General features: G+C 39.3%; 1 protein-coding gene across 1 annotated transcript in view; it reads left to right on the top strand.

Moving 5' to 3' along the window:
• Positions 1–15,756, top strand: part of LOC138023257 (angiopoietin-1 receptor-like) — a 69,252-nt gene extending 53,496 nt beyond the window's left edge. The window contains exons 11-20 of the mRNA XM_068870276.1: positions 4,327–4,529; positions 6,309–6,493; positions 6,856–6,945; positions 10,154–10,408; positions 11,390–11,601; positions 11,714–11,754; positions 13,407–13,503; positions 14,328–14,550; positions 14,658–14,729; positions 14,874–15,756. Of these exons, the coding sequence (XP_068726377.1) occupies positions 4,327–4,529; positions 6,309–6,493; positions 6,856–6,945; positions 10,154–10,408; positions 11,390–11,601; positions 11,714–11,754; positions 13,407–13,503; positions 14,328–14,550; positions 14,658–14,729; positions 14,874–15,008 (1,513 nt within the window). The 3' untranslated portion in view covers positions 15,009–15,756. The remainder of the gene's footprint in view (positions 1–4,326; positions 4,530–6,308; positions 6,494–6,855; positions 6,946–10,153; positions 10,409–11,389; positions 11,602–11,713; positions 11,755–13,406; positions 13,504–14,327; positions 14,551–14,657; positions 14,730–14,873) is intronic.
• Positions 15,757–21,357: the final 5,601 nt, after the last annotated feature.

The following is a 21,357-nucleotide window of genomic DNA, read 5'->3' as shown; positions in this document are numbered from 1 at the left end:
AGTTGAGAATAAAAATTCGAGTTTCATTCCTGAACAAAGGAAAAAAACGATTAAACCACTTTTTAAAAAAATAATATGCATCCGTAAAAATAACAAATGGTTTAGTGCCCAAGGAAAGAATTTGTGGAGTAACTTCTTTCACCAACTTTGAGCTATTACTGGTATTCTGTTTTGTCGTTGTCGCTCTCTTTCTCTCTCTCCTTTCATTTCTGTTCTAGTCATAGGTCCTCCAGGCATCATGCAACCTTATCAGAGCTGTTAAAGATATGCTAAAAATTGCAATTCAGAGAAAAAAGCAGCTCTAAACAAATTAAAAATAAACACTGAGCTTTAAGTTTATATCCCTCCGATTCTTGACCTGAATGACTGCGTAGTGACTAGTGTGGACCACAGCTTTCATGATATGCAAAACTGGATTGAAACCATCGAAAAATGCAGAAAGAAAACATTTTCCAAAGAAAAGCGTTGACTGTTAAGAGCTATAGTTGTAGTATGACCGTGTAGCCGCTTTGAGCCACTGGAAGCACGCGAAAAATGAAGCCTCGTTTGTTTTTGCGAGTAAACCTGGGTTGAACCTGCGATCCAGTCGAAAACCAGTACTTGGTCAGCGGTCAACTTTAAAAAAAAGCTCACCTCATTGAGCTCTAAACTTGAGCCGGCGATTTGGTCACATGACACTGGTCAGCGGATACCTTGATTTGACAGGTGTATGCTGTAATTTAGCATGATACTGGTCACATCGGCTTTCATGGAGGGGTGGACCTACGTACAGACATACATACGGATGGACGGTTGATGACGTCATGGCTGTAAAACCAACATTTCTCGCATCGATGGGTTACCATATATTCTTAACTATTTATGTAAATAGTTTGGAAATAAAAATTTCACGGGAAAATTCTTGTTGAAAATAACTTTTAAGCCATGTGCTGTTTGAAACGATCTTTTCAAAATCATTGGGCTACTCTTTTTAGCTCAAGTGTTTATCGGGCGCTTTTTGCACATGTAGTTGTTACACATAAGGGCTGGATCCCGACCTGGAAATGATCCCTAGACTGGAAATGATCCCCAAATTGGAGACGAAATGATCCCCCGACCTAAAATGATCTTAGTTAATAAATAATACCCCAAAAAATCAGGAATGGTGTGGACTCCACGAAAAGTCCACAGATATACGTGGAAACCACGAAATCCTCTGGGCAGACATGAAGCAACAATAAAAACATCAGTAAACATTCTCTACCAAAATAACAAAATTAGCATGCATATTTTTGGGCAAAAAATAAAGACAATGAAAAAGAATGGAATCATTTATGATGCCTACCCCACACTGTGGAACTTACATGTAAACGTGTCAGTTTTGGAGATTATGACGCGTTTGAGATTTATTTGAATTCTTTTATTTCAAAATTCATTATCCTTCACAATTCGCTCTTTGCTTTACGATTTCAAAACTCTGTTTTAGAAATTTTAGATAAGATACTCAACTTTTAAAACGAAATTAAAATTTTCCCGGCCTTAAGAGTGCCATTCAAACTTGTTCTTGAATCGGCGGATTCACTTGCACATGGAAATTTTTTTTTAATGCATGAGAAAAAAGCTAAAAATAGTATCTGGGAGAGAACAGAGCTCATTAGCGTTTACACGAACCGGTTTCATTTGTAACCTCAACGTTGTTAGACATTCTGTTTACACGACATCTATCGAGACCATACGTGAAACTGGGTCGATTTGAAAATGCTGCCAAAAGTGGAGCGTTTTGAAAAAGATACGGTTTCATCTATCGTGTAAGCGGCGAAACCACATCTATTTGAATGCAGTTACTATTTTGGGCTCAAAAAACATTTTACGTTGTTCGATTTGAAATTGTGAATCTTGCACGTAGTGCAGCTCTCTGTTTTCTGGTTTCATTTCGCCTTTTCAATTTTTATGCATTTTGCTGTCCTTAAATCTAGAAGCTTATCATAATGATAGGCAGAGCCTTTTCGAATTGTTAACTTTTTCGCAGCCCCTGGTATGCTCTGGCAAAGTAATTAAAAAAAGCCATGGGCTATTCGCACGGGACCCGTACACCGACCTGTATTGGCTATTGATACGAGAGTCTTCTTAGAATGATTATGAACGACATAGCCACGCAGTTATTGAAAGCTAACCGTTGTAAAATGGGTGCTTAGACTTAAATACTGTTTATCAGCGCTATTTGAAAAGGGTGCTTAGACTTAAATGCGAGAAATCACAAGGCAGGTCAGATGGCCAGTAACATCGAACGAAGGAGGTAGCTCGTGAAAATAAACCGGCATCATTGCCGTTGTTTGATAGCTGAAATGTGAAGACAGAATTAAAGACAAGGTAAGACTTTCCAAATGTTATTGAACCTGTAATAGTCATTCTAAGAAGACGCTCGTATGAATAACGAATATAGGTCGGTGTACGGGTCCCGTACAAAAAGCCACTACCGAAAAAAAAATGAAGCAATGTTTCGGGATTCGACCTGCAAGAATTCATGTCTGGTGGGACAACTGAATTTTGAGGAAATTATTGCTTCCCTTTCGTCTGTGATGAGTTCGTCATGACGTAAACATATGAAAGCACTTTTAAGTGTTTCCATATGTTTATTTAAGAATAAAGTTCCTTTCCTTTTTTTCCCTCTCTCTAAATTCGTGAGTCCGTTCCATACTTAATTACTGATGACGTAACCATTTCCGGTCTGGGATCATTTGCTGTCCAATTGGGGAATCATTTCTGGTCCAGGGATCATTTCCATTACGCGATCATTTGCGGGTCTGTACAGGGCTTTTCAATCTGGTTAACTCCCTTTCATATTTATTGAAGCGTAAAGAGGCGGTTTCCGTATTTAATACAGTTATTGCAACTAAATAAGAAAACCAACTTAAAAGGGTGAGCGTCCCAAGACTTTTGCCATTGATTGTAGCTCTCACGAGTCTCCTATAGTCCAGTGGTAAAGAATCCGAAGTTGTAATCGGAAGGTCGTAGGTTTGACTCCTAAAGAGGAGCACTCGGATTTTTTCAGAGTATCACCGAGACACCATCGAAATCATGGATCATGGCCTCGCTCCTATAGCTCAGTGCTTGAGCATCCGAACCACTGTAGTCATCGGAAGGCTGTCGTAGGTTCAATACCTGCAAAGGAGCTGTCAGATTCTTTCTGAGTATCACCGAGTTACCATCGGAAATATCCTCTCTTCATTTCATTCACCGGGATTAACATTTGTCATCCGCTTCATTTATATAGCAAGAATGCACGCTGCAGGCAATTTCAGTCCTTGCAGTATAGAGGGACAGTGGTCATTGAAACCTACGATCATGGACAAATTCCTTTGGGACACTCATTCCAGCACACATTTTTGGGACTTCACTGAGTCACTGAGGCGCTTACCCCTCCCTCCCCACCCAATCAATGTTGGGCATAAACTGGTCCACTTTCAGTCCTGCACACTAAATTCACTTCATTTCCCTCAATCAACATTGTTTGGAGGGGTAAGAGGATTGCAAGAGAGTCCAGAATATGCAATAAGTGAGTTGAAAGATAAAATGCTGAATTGTTCCGAACAATTTGTCCATGATTGTAGATATACTCCATTTCGACACTTCAGTGCAAAGAAGTAAAGAGACTGAGATCATTGTCACATGAGCATAACTGGGCATAGACATTTTGCCCTGAAATGCTCATTTATGGCGAGTAGGCCTTTTGGATGTTGTCCTTTCATAATAGAGTGTTTTCATGTGACGTCACGGCGGCCACATTGGTGTCCCTAAACAAAGGAACAGCGGCCATGTTGGTATCCCCAACTAATTCTCCGGGAATTGAGCTCTGTTGTGTCATACAAACGTTTTCCTTTGTTTCGGTAGAAAAACAAAGTTAATGATCACGTGTGAGTGAAAACACTCCATACCCTGAAAAATCCCATAATTTCACAGATTTAGTTTTTTGTGACATCACACTTTAAAACTCTGTGAGGTAATCAGAAGGTCCAAGGGTGGGTCGAAGCTGCAGGGCATCATTAGGAAAGGTGTAGGGTTGTGACCCAAATCTCATTTAAGCCTCAATGGATTGGTCTCGCTTAGTCTCAGAGTTGCATAAACAAAACAAAAAGATAGCAAGAAAGACTGTTGTGAAAGCTCTATTTTGTTTATGGTCCAAAGGTAAAGCACTCGTAGCCAACTATTAGGGATAAGCCCCATTCCTTCTGCGACCTAAAATACAATTTGTTGTGACCTTGCGTGAGTCCCATAACTTACCGAAACCTTTTCCACATCTGGATAGCTGTAATTGATGTTGTTACTTTGTGTTGTTGTTTTTTTTAGGACAGCAAAGGATATTAAACCACTGAATTCCTGCGAAATTCCTCCGGAGAGAATAGAATCATTGGAAGAGGTGGGTCAAGGAGCATTTGGGAAGGTGCACAAAGCCAAATTGATTGACGGACTGGAGTTCCTTAACAAGAATACCAAAGACTGGTGTGAGAAAAATTTCAAGTACAAGATCGTTGCTGTTAAAGAATTACATGGTGGGTATGAAAGTGTATATTCCTTGTATGGATCACACACCGAAGTAATTACCTTGCATTTGTATTCCAGGAGTCAATTAAGGTAAATAAGTACGCAATGCAAGCATCAACTATTTAGCTTCGACTTCAACTGCATTGTAAAAATTTGAATGCTTCTTCTAGAGAACTTCAATTCATGTATCGCTCTTTGGTTGGGGTTTTGGATGACGTCATGGTAAGAGGGTGACCTTGTGACTCCTACACCAACTAATGTGAATCTCATTACAATTATAGCTTTATGTCGATGAGCCTGATCGCACTCATGTCATGACACTGCATGCAACACCAAACGACTCTCAAGGGTAAACCGGTTTAGGGCGATTAAAGGACTAATTTACGGGCTTGACTTCGAAATAAAGTGTTCTTGATGTAGGGATAAGGGACACGTGATTTATTCCCTTGATTCAATAAGCTGTAAACTGAAATTTTGTTTAACAATTTTTCCACGAGCGCACATCAGATATGAGATTGTAAACAGCCAATGAGGCGAGTAGTGTTAAGTTGGTGATAATCAGTCTCATATCCAACAAGTGTGAATGAAATAATTGTTTTATAAAATTTTCATTACTTTCTGAAAGCTTGGACATTTGGAAATTAACGCCAATTAGTTTCCAGCTTGGCAACACTCGACACAATCATTTTCCATATTAGGGCATACAGTATATGAGCTGATCAATGAGATTGAGTGAACCAATCAGAAAGCTAAAAACGCAATACCCGAGGTCGAAAATTTAATAATGAAATATAACCAGGTATAAGCCACTGAAGTACTCTGGAAAAATTCTGTCTGAGTAAAAAATTATAGCTCCACGTGGTAATAACATATTGCTGAAAAAAACTAATGATACCTCGATTGCTAGCGAATTTAAAACGATATCAGACCAACTGTAAAGACCACGAGGACAAGAAACTTAGTTTAAAGGATTAGACTTGACAACTAATAAAGTTTGTAAAATAAACTTAATTACTGAAAAACTTTTTTACAAAACCCATGCAACAATGATTAAGGAAATGCCAAAGATTTAAACTAATTACTCGCTTATCAGACCTTCGCAAGCTTCTAAGTGACAGTTACTGCTTGAATCGTAGCTTCTGATTTGTATCTCACGGAGGCACGGTAGCTACTGGCAATTAAAGACTCTACATGAAGGTTTTTCTAAACTCCATTGTGCCCTGTATTAGAAAAAACGGAAATGCTTGGTTGTGTTTTACTGCGTAAACTGCGGTCAGATTACAATAAAATGATTAACCGTTCATCACACTGAAACCCTGAAACAAGTCGCAGAGACAGGTCTCTGCGATAAGTTGCTCCATGTGTACTACTTGCAAAACAAGTCGCTGCGACACGACGCCTGTTCGGTGCACACGCAGTGATCTCGTATGAAGGGGAATGTGAATTAGTTATCTAATTCAATATGGCTGACCATATGACGCTCTCTCATTTGTTCATTTATATTCATTATTTTTTTGCCGGAAGTATAAACACGGTGCGACAACGCTGCTAATTGTGTCGGTACAATTAGTCGCACGAATTCAAACTCGTTTGAATTCTTTCGACTAGTCGCGGCGACAAAATTCTGCCTCAGCGACAGTGATTTTTGTAAAATTAACCGTGTCACTCAAGGCGAAATGTTGCGCCGACTTGTCCCCGCGACGCTTTGCAGCGACTTATCGCCTAGTTTGTCCCGGCCTCAAGCAACCTACTTTGAAACTGATTTGTTCAACATTATTTTTCTCAAGAAAACGCCACTGAAGAGCAGAAATACGAATTTTTGGACGAGATTGAGACCATGAAGGTAGTGGGGAAGAATCCAAACGTGCTGAATTTCGTGGGCTGTTGGACCACAGCTACTCCACTTCGTCTGATTGTCGAGTACATTCCTCATGGCGACTTACTTCAGTGGTTGAGAGCGAAGAGAAGCAAGGTAATATGCTTTCGTCCCTAATAACAGGAATAGATCTTTTTCTAGTACACTTACCTAAGGTGCACTTGTAAGTTATAACAGGACAGTATTTCCTTCATCTTATCTCGCCACATACAATTTTTTTATCAGCCTTTAACGTGGTGTCCCGTAGTTACTAAAAAGTTTCTCATTTTTTGTTTGAAAAAAACAACAACAACAACAACAACAAACCAGTATCGTAGACTCAAGCAAACATACAATTAAAAGATGACAAGCCAAAACTCATTTAACCTGCGTTTTAGTTCGGACTGTTCCAACATCGTTTTTTGGAGATGTGAAGTTATCTCACTTCTAACAACTTGGCCCTGATTTCGTCCAAGCAGATAAAAACATCTACCGTTAGAGCTACCGTCGTTGACGAAGATGAAGAGATGTACAACGGAGCAAGGGAACAGAACTCAACTACGGACCAGGTACATCCTTTCACTATTGGTCTTATCCGGTGTGAAAGAGTCATCTTTATTATAGCGGAGCTCCGCGCGTCAAAGGCGCGTACGTATAGCATCATGGGTAAGAAGATACTGTACTCCACGACCGTACGTGCGTCCACCCGTCCATGTATGCTAATGTGACCAGTATTACGTGACCATATCGTGGGCTCAAGGTTTGAGCTCATCGAGGTCAGCTGGGTTGACCGCTGACTAGGTACTGGGTTTCGATTGGATTGCAGTCTCAAGCCAAGTTAACTTCTTGTAAGAATAAAGAACCCTGGAGCTCTGCCTTTAGGCTTGGCTAAAGCTATATATTAGTTTTACTGCTGTCTGTTGGCATGTTCCGTACGGAGTCATACTACCGAACATCAACAGAGCCTACAGCTCAAGCTTACGATTACAGGCGACATTTAGTAAAATTTTTGGATGTAGTGACCAATTATAATCATTGTTGAAAAACTAGCCACGGTATATTTGAGCTTTTATGTCAACAGCATAATAATAATAATAATAATAATAATAATAACAATAATAATAATAATAATAATAATAATAATGATAATAATAATAATATATGCCCGCTGCACAAGAAGGGGCCAGGAACCGATGTCACCAACTACAGGCAGATCTCACTTCTCTCCATCGTCAGTAAGCTCTGCGAACGCTGTGTGCTCTCCACACTTATTCCCGAACTGGCAGATTTACTATCAGCTCTCCGACACAGCTTCTGTCCGTTCTGAACGACCTTGGGAGAGCCTTGGATGCAGGGAATTAGATCGATATGATCTACCCTGACCATTGTTTTTATCCGTCTTCTTCACAAGCTTGGTTTTTACGGCATCTCGGGTCCCCTTCTCTTTTGGTTCTCGGACTATTTGCAATTGACTTCCAGATCTCAGAGGGTGTTCCTCAGGTCAGCCTGTTGTCTCTGTTCCTATATCTCTTATACGTGATCGACCTCCCCAAGTTTGTAAGCCCATGCACCAGTATGGCTCTCTATGCTGATGATGCGAAGTGTTATAGAGTTGTTCGTCGTCAAGAGGACTGCGAAGCCCTGCAAAATGATCTGTACGGTCGGTTTAACCGGACTGCATCATGGGGACTAAGTTTTAATGTTGACGAATGTGAAGTTTTGAGAATCTCTAGGAAACGTTCTAGCGCATTAACAACCGTTGCGGTTAGGGTTAGCTGAATATAATATAATATAATATAATATAACATAATATAATATAATATAATATAATGGCCAATATTTATGTACTTTTCAACTAAACTGGCAGCAATGGCCCCTTCTTAGTTTTACTCACTAACGTTATCTGTCGAAATGAAGAAGCGATATTCGCACTTACCTGGACGATAAATGCGAGGATCACTTCGTCATTTCGTCTATAAGCACTTTAAAGATACATTTATTTCATTTCAAGTTATCTGTATGGTCCTTTTTTATATATATATCTACAATCCTAGACAAAACTGTTGGGAAGGTTAGCACTTTTGAAGTCTTTATTGCTTCTCTCCCCTCCCCCCTCCTTCAATGTTGTGCAAAACTGAATGGTTTCAGTGGAAAATTGTTGACTTACCTTCCAACATTGAATAGGGGGGAGGGGGGCTACCAACATTGAATAGGGGGGAGGGGCTACGTAAGAGAAAGTGAAACTATTTCTTTTGAGCTTTAACAGAAGCAGGTTGAAATACAGCTCTGGTGTGGTTCATTTACATAACCTTCCCAACTACTTTTGTCTATGATTGTCTGAAAATTCTGGGCGTGGTCTTAAATTGCAAAGACGACTTTTTTCTTAGCGTTTACAGTGCCTTTGAAAAACAAACACAATTAGCGCTTGCTTTAACATTTAACTGCTTTTTGCCATGTTATCGTGAATTTTAGGCGTTGATCTGGTTAAAAATAAGGCAAGTTTTCAACTTCATACATGTGTTAGGACGTGCTGTTGCATTAGTGTCTCAATGGTATTAAAATGTAGAGCAAATAACATGATGAAAATTCCTTCGTAAATGAACAGAAAGGGGAGGGAACTAAATGATAGTTAATTAAAGCCAAAAAGCTGGTCTTGAAAGGTCAAACGAGTTCACGGACTAAACTCTTACAATGGCGGACGTCAGTTGCACTTTGCCAAGTTGAGAGCAGCGCCTTTTAAAAACGTGATGTGTGCACTTCAAACAGAGTCACATTAAATAGGTAAATTAACAGTGATTACTTTTTTTGCACCAGTTGCGTGAGTAGGATGGCCTGTCAATCATTGACCTATTTTGGGAACAGTAAACATGTATGTGAACATTACTCCATGACATTACTCCATAAAAAAATGCGAAATATATCCCCAATGAATGTGATATTTTGCAACAATAACGTAGTTATATGTAAAGCATACTGGAATACGTACACTGTATTTCTGATTATGGACAAAAGTTATTGTATCTACTTATTTTCAACATTACTCCATTGAAACCATGTATACACAGAGGTTAATTAGATGCATTATTTCACTTTAAGCTCTCTTTATGGAGTAATGTTGCAGTTTACCTAAAATAAAGCTGAAGGGACCATGCAAAGTCCTACTACTATTTCCTTTGAAACCCTTTACACTCCAGTTTCAATCATTTATCTGTAGCTGTGCTGTAAAGGCATTATTTTAGGCTTCGAAAATGGAGTAATGTTGGGAGTGATGTCGGGAGTAATGTAAGTGCTCTCGCACTGCTCGCACCATTTCTTGCTAAATCGATCGAAATAAAACAGTTTTTGGCATTCTTCCAACGTCCTCCAAAAAGAAAGCTATCTTTTAACGAATATGAAACATCAAACAACAAAAATGTATTTTTTATGGCATTCTTAGTAAACACTTCCCCAGCAGAACGGATTTTGGAGTAACGTTGTGAAGCGTCACGCAAGTCTGAAAATCATAAAACGAGGATTTTAACCAAATTTCAGTATTGTGAGATTTTATTTATGCATTGGAAAGTACATTATAAGAACGTGTCCAGAATAACAAATGAAAACTGAATGGTTTCAGTGGAAAATTGTTGACTTACCTTCCAACATTGAATAGGGGGGAGGGGGGCTACGTAAGAGAAAGTGAAACTATTTCTTTTGAGCTTTAACAGAAGCAGGTTGAAATACAGCTCTGGTGTGGTTCATTTACATAACCTTCCCAACTACTTTTGTCTATGATTGTAGGATGGTCAAACAGAAGAAGAGAAAACAATATTGCATGAAAACATTGGGTCTTCCATATCTGTGGAAGAAAACGGAACCGAAGTTGATGCTTCTGTTACTATTGAATTGGAAACACCCTTTGTAACGTTTTCATCATCTGCATCAAACCAGGAAGATGCCTCCACTAATAATACAACTGATGAATGTGACGAGGATTGTGACTCGTTTGCTCCACTTGATCCAGTAAAGCTTGCCTGGCAGGTAGCACGTGGCATGGTAAGTGGTAAATAGCCAGATTTTTTTTTTTCTTTTTTTTGTATTTGTCTTAGTCTTTTCCTGCGTTTAATTTCTTATTCATTCCGTCTTTCTCAGCAAGTTTCGGAGTTTTTGCGTTCGTTACTGTCGATCTTTGGTGTCGGATGCTGATGCATTGATCAGCAGTTACATAACCAAACCATGGCAAGCCCAAAGTCCTGTTTCAACTGGGTTCATCTCAAGAACATCAGATCTGCTTGAAAGATCAATGCTTAGCTCACTCTTCTTTGAGCTCTTTTGTAATGACTTTTTTCATACAACAGAGGTTTGGGATGGTCATATGTAGATGATATGCTATTTTTTCTACTCCCCATCATGTTTTTCAGCGTTTTTTTGAATGGTATTTTAACGTTTCTTTTGAATGTATGTAACGCCCTTTCTCGGCAAAACCCAATTAAAACTCTTTGGTACGTGCTGCCACCAGGATTAGCACAGGAGCCTCAAGGAAACAAGTTGAGTGGCACCTGTATTGGATTAGCATTAAATAGACGGTTACATCTCTGCTGGTCTTAGCCTCCTATCACAGACTCTTTTAGGGTCAGTCGTTTCTCCCACCTGCAAGAGTCTGCTTCACGGGAGCCCATATTCCTTTCCCTCTTTCAACCAATCAGAGATCGTGTTCAATATGGTAAGAAGAGTTAACCTTCACCTTAAATTCCGTGTAATTTTCAAGCTTCAAATTTCCGTTGCAAATTGCAGTGGACGTTATTACAGCTTTTTGATTTGGTCACACTCTTAAAAATAAAAAGCAAATCATTGGTTAACGTCTCACAACGGGAAAGGAATGTGGCGTTCTTGTATGCGGGGGGAACAATTAACCTTAAAAAGATTCTGCGATAGGAGGCTACACGCTTCCAGGAAAGATATTTTTGTGAGAATCCTCAAAACTGACTTTTACATCACAAATCCCTTGCTATACCCATAATCATTTTTCTTTTACAGACCTATCTTTCCCAGAAGGGTCTGGTGCACAGGGACCTAGCAGCGAGGAACATTCTGGTGGGACACGGCAAGAAAGTCAAAATTGGTGACTTCGGATTGATGCGGCACTTGTACCATGAGGTCTACAAAGTAGACACTGGGAAGAAACTGCCAGTGAAGTGGATGGCTCCAGAGTCACTTTTTGAAGAGATCTTTACCACCAAGAGCGATGTGTAAGTATCAAGTCTGGTGTTTTTAGAGTCAGTGAATGCAACATGCCAGGTGCTAGTGCATTCCTAATTCAATGTATTGTATAGGTGTTAACTTGTTTTATTTTACTTGCAGTTGGTCCTACGGAGTGGTCCTGTGGGAAATTGCAACTCTTGGTCAGTGATAATTTATGAAATTTTAATTAACATATTGTACTACATATGAAGCTATTAGCTGGAAACTGAAGTGAAAAGCAAAAGTGTTTGTGATCCGGAACTTTAGAGTTGTTCCAAATTGTATTTATCTGTTATAACGATCAGTGTCAGTTAAAAGGACTCGTTTAGAGACCTCAAGAAAAGGCGACGAGGACGGCTGCGAGGACTTTATCTAAAACTATTATTCCCCGTTATTGCAATAATTTCGCGATTTCAAGTCGTTCGGAAATGAAAGTGTGTATCCACATTCCAGAAACAACGGTGTGGGTTTTTGAAGAGAAAATGTAAAATTCATCCTCCAATGCTCGCTTCCTGCACATAACTTCAAATTTGATTATTTCACTTCATTGTCAGGACTAGAACTTCAAAGAAGTGTATCAAAATGTTAAACCCACGTGCGGGGCATGCAGAAGTATGTGTTTTTGCTAAGTAAACCAGTTGTTATGTGACGCCGGTTCTCGTAGCCGTCGTTGTCATGACGGACTAACTGAATGACTGAACAAAGGAAGGATACCCATCCGCCTGGCTGACTAACCAACTTACGTTGGCCTACCGACACCAGGGTTTTGACAGGAGAGTAAAATAGCGGACATATTTCTGAAAGCACCAGGCGTGACATTTTTTGACGCCGCAAGGCGTCTTGCGAGCGCTAAAGGCGCTAGGTACCTGGGGGGTTCTGGGAACATGCCCCCCAGGAAATTTTTTAATAGAACATTCAGAAACACTGGATTCCAGTGTTTCTGGAACCCAAGAATCAGTTTCCCAGGCAAGGCTGGAGTTTACTCTAATTTTCTATAAAACGTAACTAAAAAAATATATAAAAATAAGAAATGAAACAAAACCTTTCAAATATTGGCATCAAAGTACCGGACATGGAATGGAAAATGACTGGATGAAACGCCCGGCCTCCAGCCTCAAACGAAACCCCTGCCGACACTGGCTTACGGGCTGACTTACTGAATGAGTAAAACAAATGAGAGAAGGAACCAAGTTTCGCCATCCGACTGGTTGAGCAACCATCGAAAGTAATGACTGATACAATGACTGAGTGGCTACCGAAAGATTAATTGACTTATTGACTGACTGAATGAGCAAGTAAAGAAATGAAGTAAGTAAGTAGGAATGGCCAAGGGTTTAACAGATTAAATAAGGAACTGAAGCAGCAAGCGAACGAAAGGGAAAACAAATGCTGGTTTGGATGAAAGACAGGTCGTGATGACAATGGGCCTTAATCACTCGGAGGTCATGTTGAATCCCGAGGGATTGAAAACTTTTGTTTTGTCCCACCGAAACTCGTTCCCAAACATTTCAACTCGAGGTTCGGGGTACGAAATCTATGGTCTCTGGCCAATATGGCCACCGCGAGAATGAGGCCCATGAAACGACCTTGATCTTCCTTCCCAATTTTCTGTGCGTAGGATCTGCATTTCTGAATGTGTCCTTCGCTTTCTTATTTACGGTTGGAAAACTTTTGAACCCTTGGTTGAAAATTATCTTTGCTTCACCTCTTGCCTCTTAAGTCTTAGTCTCGGATTTCTTTCATTAGAGTGCCCCCTCCCCCCTTTCCATGGTTCATGATTTGTCTTGATGCATATTATGTCGATCATTTACAGGGGGGTCTCCTTACGCACTAATGAAGATAAAACAGCTCTTGGAGAATTTGAAAGCAGGTTACAGACTGGAAAAACCTGACATGTGCACAGACCCTGTGTAAGTTAAACGGAGATGATTTTTTTTAAGTACTTGTAGGCAACAAGTTTCATGAAAAAGGTGCATCGTTTTGATATTAATAGGAAGAGTGAGTGGTTAATCTATTTTCATACTTTCCTGCATCAGTCAAGTTAGACATGAATACTTCACTTGAACATAAATCAAGGGGCACGCCCGCTCGGATAATTATTACTAATTGAACTTGAGCCATGTTTACTTTACATTTAAAGACACTGTAAGATAAGTACAGAAAAAAATTGTTTTGGGCAACTGCAATTTAGCACATTTAAAATTGTGACGCAGTTGGAAAATGAAGTCCAAAACCACTGTCGGCTTGGCCTTAGTTTCGTTTTCTTCCATATCAACACAGATCTACTCAAAAATACAAGACACAAATTTAATTCATTTTATTTGTGCAAAAATACCGTTGCCTGTAGATAAAAAAGCTTGGCGCTACAAGAACAGAAACCTTAGTATAAATAAAGCCTTTAAGAATTTAAAATATCTGCCGACCATATTCATCAATGGCGGTCAAAAAATAAACTTATGTCTTTGTGCTAACGAGACCAACTAGCCTCGCTCCAAAGCAACATTTCTTTTGTGTTTTGTTCATGCAAAAGAGGCTAGTTGGTTTCATTAGCACAAGGACAAAGGGATAATTTATTGGCCTCCATTAATTAATACGGTCTATGAGACGTAAAAGAATGAAATTTGCTCGAATCAGGAACCTACGAATGATTTTTGGGGAAACAGGGTTAGCAGGTTGTATGAAGATCGATTTTCCTTCAGGAAGAAAGAAATTCCTATTTTTGTTAATTTTTAAGGTACGCCTTGATGAGAGACTGTTGGAACCAAGACCCAGATGAACGGCCAAGCTTTCAGCGGCTCTATAAAAGACTTGACGATATGTTGGAGGAGCAAGAGGACTACTTTGACTTTACCAAAAAGGATGATTCGAAATATTATTATACGACACAGGAGGCAAAGACAGCAGAAGATGACGAACTGGACAACCTTGATGTTGTAAGTCCACAGGGTGTGTCCACGGTAAGTTTTGCAATAGGAGCTACTTGTGCTTGGGTCTTGCATAGCAGAGTTAAATTTGTGTATGGAAATAACTTTTAAAACTTGTGCTATCATAACTTTGATCTTAGCAGGGGTCAAACGCCGCAGAAGCTGAAGAACCAGCCATCGTCGATGTTGAAAACCCACAGAATGTGTCCAAGGCAAGTCTTATAATACATTAGAAGCTTCAAGCTGCACAGTGCAGGGATGTGCTGGACCTTGCTTGAGAGCTGAATTGGTTTGTTAAGATCACCTATGAAACAAATGAAAAATATGCTATCTTACTTTTTTCTGATTGTTGGCAGGAGCCAGACACGTCAGAAGTTTACGAACAGGAAAACGTTCAGGATGTAAGCACTCAGAATGTGCCCATGGCAAGTCTTCGAGCTGATGGATTTCAGTTGTCTCAAAATGCTTCGCTTACCGTAACTAAGCTATAAGTGTTTTTAGTACTTAAGCTATGTCAACGTTAGCTTTAGTTTTCTTGGTTTTTAGATAGACATTGCAGTCAGATTGCTACCGAACCAGTTTATGCTTTTGCTTATTTGTTTGTATCTTATTGAGTGACATATTAACCCGGACGAAGTAAGCTAGGGTTGCCCGCTGTTAGGCTTACATACTTACAGAGACCAGGCGTTTTTTACTTTCAAAGCTCCAAGATCTGCCTTGTCGTGACTTTGCTCGCCCGCACCGCAACTAGCAGGGAAATAACAGAATCTCATACGACACTATTATTATAGCCCCCTGGAGAACCTCCCCCATCTAGTGGTTCAGACGAACACAATGACTTGCCTATAACCAGTTAACTCAAGTTTAATTGCAGTGTTGGCGAGAAGAATTTCTTTCTGTGGCTTCTACCGAGACCTCAGTTAACCTAAAAACTCGACCAATTATTTGAACCTTCCTTTCAAAGCAAAATTGTATGGCAGTGCCAAATATCTTTGGAAAACGTTCATCATTAATCTGAGAAAAACCCCTGGAAGATCCTGAAGGGTGTAAAGCAATGAAGCATCTCCATCAATATATGTAATAGATTTGTGAAGCTGAAAGATGAAATGTGCATTCTTAGAAAGACAAAAAACACAAAATAAGTTAGCTTGTAAGTAAATATGTCTGGCCCTAAATTAGAAACAGCGATAGGTCTTGACATTTGAAAGAAAAGGAGCACATAACGATAAGTATAATAAATCAATTTCTTAGTTTTCGTAATTTTTTATAAAAGTGCAAGCTGCACTTAAAGTATGTGCTCTATTATGTTGTAGATGGTGCATTGGCATAATAAAAAAAAGAAAGCGTAGTAAAATTTCACTGATTTATGTTTGTAAAGAAGGAGGGGAACAAGAAATACAAAATAAGTTAGCTTGTAAGTAAATATGCCTGGCCCTAAATTAGAAACAGCGATAGGTCTTGACATTTGAAAGAAAAGGAGCACATAACGATAAGTATAATAAATCAATTTCTTAGTTTTCGTAATTTTTTATAAAAGTGCAAGCTGCACTTAAAGTATGTGCTCTATTATGTTGTAGATGGTGCATTGGCATAATAAAAAAGAAAGTAGAGTAAAATTTTGTGTTTCACTGATTTATGTTTGTGAAAAAGGAGTGGAACAAGGGAAGGTCAGATAAATTATGGTACAGTAGCGTCTTCGCTGTAACGACTGGGTCGGGTGGAGAAGTGGAGTGAGGAAAGCGGATCAAAATAATTCCAGGAAACAGGTATGAAGACTGTACAGTAGCCAACCCATTATTACCATCGGAGTTGGAAAAAGTTGGAAAAGTAAGAACTTACAGAGGACAATGTTGAGACGGGAAAAATAGACAAGGAGAATAAAACAGAACCACATGCTATCATGAATTGGTGGGGGAAGCGGTGCAACGAAAGGTGAATGTATCTAATGACCCTGTTTGTAGTGTTTATTACATTTCGGTGCTTACGCGCGACAGGTAAGGTAGGTATATACATAAGGTGTCTTTTGGCCACTCTCAAAAATACCATAATATTCTTTGTTTTTCCTCCAAAATTTTGCATAAGCATTGTTTAACTGGAACTATAGGCCACTTTCAAAAATACCGTAATACTCTTTGTTTGTATTAGCATTGTTCCAAGTTTCTCTTGGGATTACAATAGTCCAAAGAGAAAATAAAAGCAATGGTTATGCAAAGTTGTGGAGGACAAACAAAGAGTATTATGGTATTTTTGAAAGTAGCTTATTGGAGAGGGCTTCTTAAACAACGCTGACATAAGTTGAGAACGCATGTTTTATGAGTCAAATGAGTCATGCGTCATGAGTGAATGGACTCACAGTCAATACAGCAATAATTTGTTGATGAAGCCTAAGCCCTCGTTTCAGTGATTAGACCTAAGCACTCTCTGAGATTTTAGCTTTCATTTTATGGTTTAATTAACTGCACTAACTAGTTGACTCATTGACTCATTGACTGATGACTCATTGACTCATTGACTCGTAAATACTTCACATTCACATAAGTTAAATGTGCGAAATTGCCGACAGACAAACTGGTCCAGAAAACGTTTGGAACGCACATTGACTTACCCATCGCAAGCAGAAATTTACATTGAGTCTGAACAGGACTGTTGATAACATATGGAACGGTCTATATTCTGTGACAGGTTGACATCTAAAACAACGTTCACTGTGGTGACGATGACGCAAAACATATTTTAATTTAGCCACAGACAAAGGTTTCCTTTTCAACTTAAAATAACGAGCAATTTTCTTGAAGCATATGTTGTCCACTGTTTTGCTAACTTGTTTTCTTAAATTGCAAATGAACCTTTATTTTACAGTACTTTTTTTAAAATCTATATATCTTTCAAAGCAACATCGCCAAACATTTTGGTTGAAGAATTTCACGGCCTTCCCGAATTCCGACGTTCTTTTTTTTTATTTTGGGGAGACTGGGCTGAGTAACTCATGCAAAGGAACTTAGCTTTCTACAAAGACCACGCACTGGTTGGGCATATCGCCTTGAACTGACGCTCTTTTACTAAAAATTACTTTTTAAATATGTCTTACTCCCAAGTTTGTTGAAGTTTCAATGTGTTCTGATCGATATCCCTTTGTAGACGTCACAACAGGCTTGACCCAGTCCCGTCATAGAACCACGGTTTTCGGTATCCGTTATAAATATTGGGAAAAAGCAATGCCTTTAATCATGCACTACCAATCGTGAATTTAACCATTTCAAAACATCTCCTTTGCATGTTGCTTTAAAATTAAATTACTGTACACACCCTCGTTTCCAGGACCTCTCCCTTGCCTTCTGCGCTCGTTCCCTTGGCTTCTTCCCGCCCCAGCCCCAAAGCCAAGGAGAGGTTCTGGGGACGAGGTTGTACTCTACAATTAAGATTCAGTTGCCCTCACCAAAGAATAAACTTTTATTTTTCTTGGGATCTCAAAACTATTTTAACTAAACACTAAGTGACTCAAGTTTTAAGCCTAGCTTGATTTAAAAAAGACAGGTTCATTTTGACTGGAATTTTCCTATTTAGTGGTCCGCCATTACAAACTTTAAAATCTTGAGAGAGCTGGATCGAGGAGAAAATGACGTCAAAGACACAATAGAAACCCAATCGGAATCTGCGTTGCATTTCGTCGTTTTTTAATTTTTTTCCGTGTCGGTAAAGGTCTTGCCTGTCACTCCCCTGGTAAGTAGTGTCTTTGTGCATAGAGTCTTCTGTGCGTATTTTGTTACGTTTGAGGGGGCTGGGGTAATGCCTATATTTCTCTGGTGCACACAGGAGGACATTTAATTAACCTGCAATGGCGTCGAAAGTCATTGTAACGCGCATGGAGTTTTAGTGCATCTTTAAACAAAATATACCCTTATGGATCTTAAGAATGGAACGTCAAGACACTGTGAAAAATAAAAATCTGGAATCTTAAAAGCGACGATGTGGTGTTATGTACAACACTGAAACCAAAAGGGAATATCTCTGGTAACTTATGGGTTCAACAAAGACAGAGGAGGAATCGAACACCTTAAGTGGATCTTTTATCTCTGTTGTCTGGCTATTTGACTGAATGTATTTATTTACACTCAACTCTACACAATCTTCCGGTACCAATTGGGAATTTCATTAATTCTTGTTAACCTTCAATTACGTCGAAAGTCATTATAACGCGAATGGCGTTTTAGTACACCAACTTCAACTTCACTCATGTCTCGAAATACAGACACTTAACGTCACAAAGTGTCCGTGGCTCCTCCAGTAAGCATAAACAGCTGCATTTACCTTTTTTTTTTTTGGGGGGGGGGGGGGGAGGGGAGATACCTTATCGAAAATAGTCATGTCTAGAAAAGATGAGTTTCCTCCGCCACAAGCGTTCACAAAGAGTTTCAACAGATTTTACATTTGCCTTCAATGTTGCTTTGGTTAATGAGAAACTTTGAAAGATTTCATAGTCACTCTTTTCTTAAAGGAGACGTTCACTCCAAAATGAATCAATGGAATAATAGAAAGTTCATGAGGAGAGCAGCTTTTAACCAAAAGTTCAATCTTGAAATAGCTTTCTAACCTTGCGAAATTCTTGTCAAAAATACACACATACAGGCCACCATCTTACACGTGACGTCATTGTATGAGCTCAACCCAAAGTTTTGCAGGAAGTTTGAACACACAAAGCTTTTGGGATTCCTCTTCGTATTCCAGTCATGCCTTTTTGTTCAGCAACATAAATTGCTCAAATAGGTCAGACGGACAAAAAACCGTTCATGTTGTTCACATTTCCGAGAGAAAAGGGATCAGATACGTTCAATGGCGTCACATATAATCCAAGATGGCTGCCTGCCTGTGTGTATTTTTAACAAGGATTTCACAAGGTTAGAAAACTATTTCAAGATTGAAATTTTGCTTAAAAGATGTCCTACTCATGAACATTATATTAATCGATAAAAAAAAGGATTGTCATTTTGGAGTGAACTTCTCCTTAAAAAAGCTAACGTGCCAAAAAGACATGCGCACCTGATTTAAACTTAGAACAGAATAAATCACCCCGGCCCACAATTGAGCGAAAATGAGACAAAGATGCAATATATAACAGGAAAAAAATATGTAGCAATTGTGACAACAGGTTGAGCGAAGCTCGCTTAAGTGGCCACAAACGAGGAACAAGCATTCTTGCCAATGCCCCTAGGAGAGTCTTAGACGCTCTGGCTTTAGCCTGAATGGATGCCCTCTGATGTGATCAGAGAGGCCGGCAAAGAAAGATCGATTAGTGAGGTAGTGCTTTGGTGCTATAGCAGAACTCAGACTTCCTTCACTCAACTTATAGTGTTTTGTTACTTTTTTATCCTCAAAGCTTGGAATTTTTCGAACTCTTCTTAATTTGCAGCGAAAACAAAGCCTTTTAGCCAATCATGAGCCTGACATTATTAACTGAGTGTAGTCTGCTGCGAAAGTTGATAGTTATTCAAATCTTGTGCTAAAATAGCCTCTTCTCTAAAATTGCCACAACATAGATCAAGTATAATGGGAGTGGCACACCCCTAGCCACTGCATAAATCTTGATGGGGGCTATCACATCATTTATTTATTTTTCTCAGATTTCAACTTTCAGGACTCTTGTAGTTGGTTCTTGTTTGGAAAAAGTTCTGGAAAAATAGGGATGTCTAATATTAATGATAAGGAGAGCAGGAAGTGTAGCCGGCTTGACGTAATAGCCAAAAAGGGCTCATTCTGTATATATGAAAAAGACAAAAGTAAACAGAAGTTTGCCGTGTACTGGATGTAGCCAAAAGTAAAGGGAACTTTGTTTCTTTCTTGCCGAGTGCTGCATGCAGATACCTGAAAGGCCGGACTACACCAAAAAGAGTGTATTTTTGGCAAGATGACTGGCCATTGATATTCTGCAACATCTTCACAATCTTTGTTTTTTACAGGTCGGAAAGATCGGCCACTGGCAAAATATTCTCAAAAGAGATGAATGCGCCTGATAGCCAGTAGCGATAACTTGAGCTCCTTCATTTTCCATTCATTTCAGTTGTTCCTTGGGTTTGGTAAAACAATAAGCGATTCGTTGGATATAGACACGTTATCATTGGTATTATCTGTCTGTAAGTGCTTTTTTTGAGGGCCACATGCTAGAAAACTGCTATAAAAAAAAACGTTAACTCTCGGTAAATAAGAAGAATTCTATTAATTTTCTGAAGGAGTTTGTGCACTATTGTTGATTTCAAGCTATTTTCAAACAGCCAAACATCGCCAACAAAGGGAGACAGCGTATGTGTCATTTTTGGTGAATTCCTTTCTGAAAACAGGTTTGTAGCTGGAAGGTGAATCTTTTCCAAAACGGTTTAGCTTGATTTCACATTTGCCTTCAAAGAGTAACTTTGAAACATTTCATAGCCACTCGCTACTTAATTAAAGATTAGCGTTGCCTAATGAACATGCCCGCTTGATGGAAACTTGAAATAGACTAAGTCATCCCACAATCGAGCGATTATCAGACATAGATGCAATATATATTTGGAAAATATTACATAGGAAATGCCACAACGGGTTGAGCGAAGCTCGCTTAAAGGGGCCACATGCGACGAACAAGCCTTCCTGCCAATGCCACTAGGAAAGTCTGAGACGCCCAGGCTTCATCCTAAATGGATGTCCTCTGATGTAATCAGAGAGGCCGACAAAGTAAGATCGATTAGCGAGGTAACGCTTTGGTGCTGTAACAGAACTCAGACCTCCTTCGCTTAACCCACAGTGTTTTGCTACCTTTTTATCTTCAAAGCTTGGAATGTGTCGAACTTTATAATTTTCTGAGACATC

This window comes from Montipora capricornis, chromosome 11 (genome assembly GCF_036669925.1).
Source record: "Montipora capricornis isolate CH-2021 chromosome 11, ASM3666992v2, whole genome shotgun sequence".
Lineage (NCBI taxonomy): Eukaryota > Metazoa > Cnidaria > Anthozoa > Scleractinia > Acroporidae > Montipora > Montipora capricornis.
This window is presented reverse-complemented; position numbering and strand designations above follow the sequence as displayed.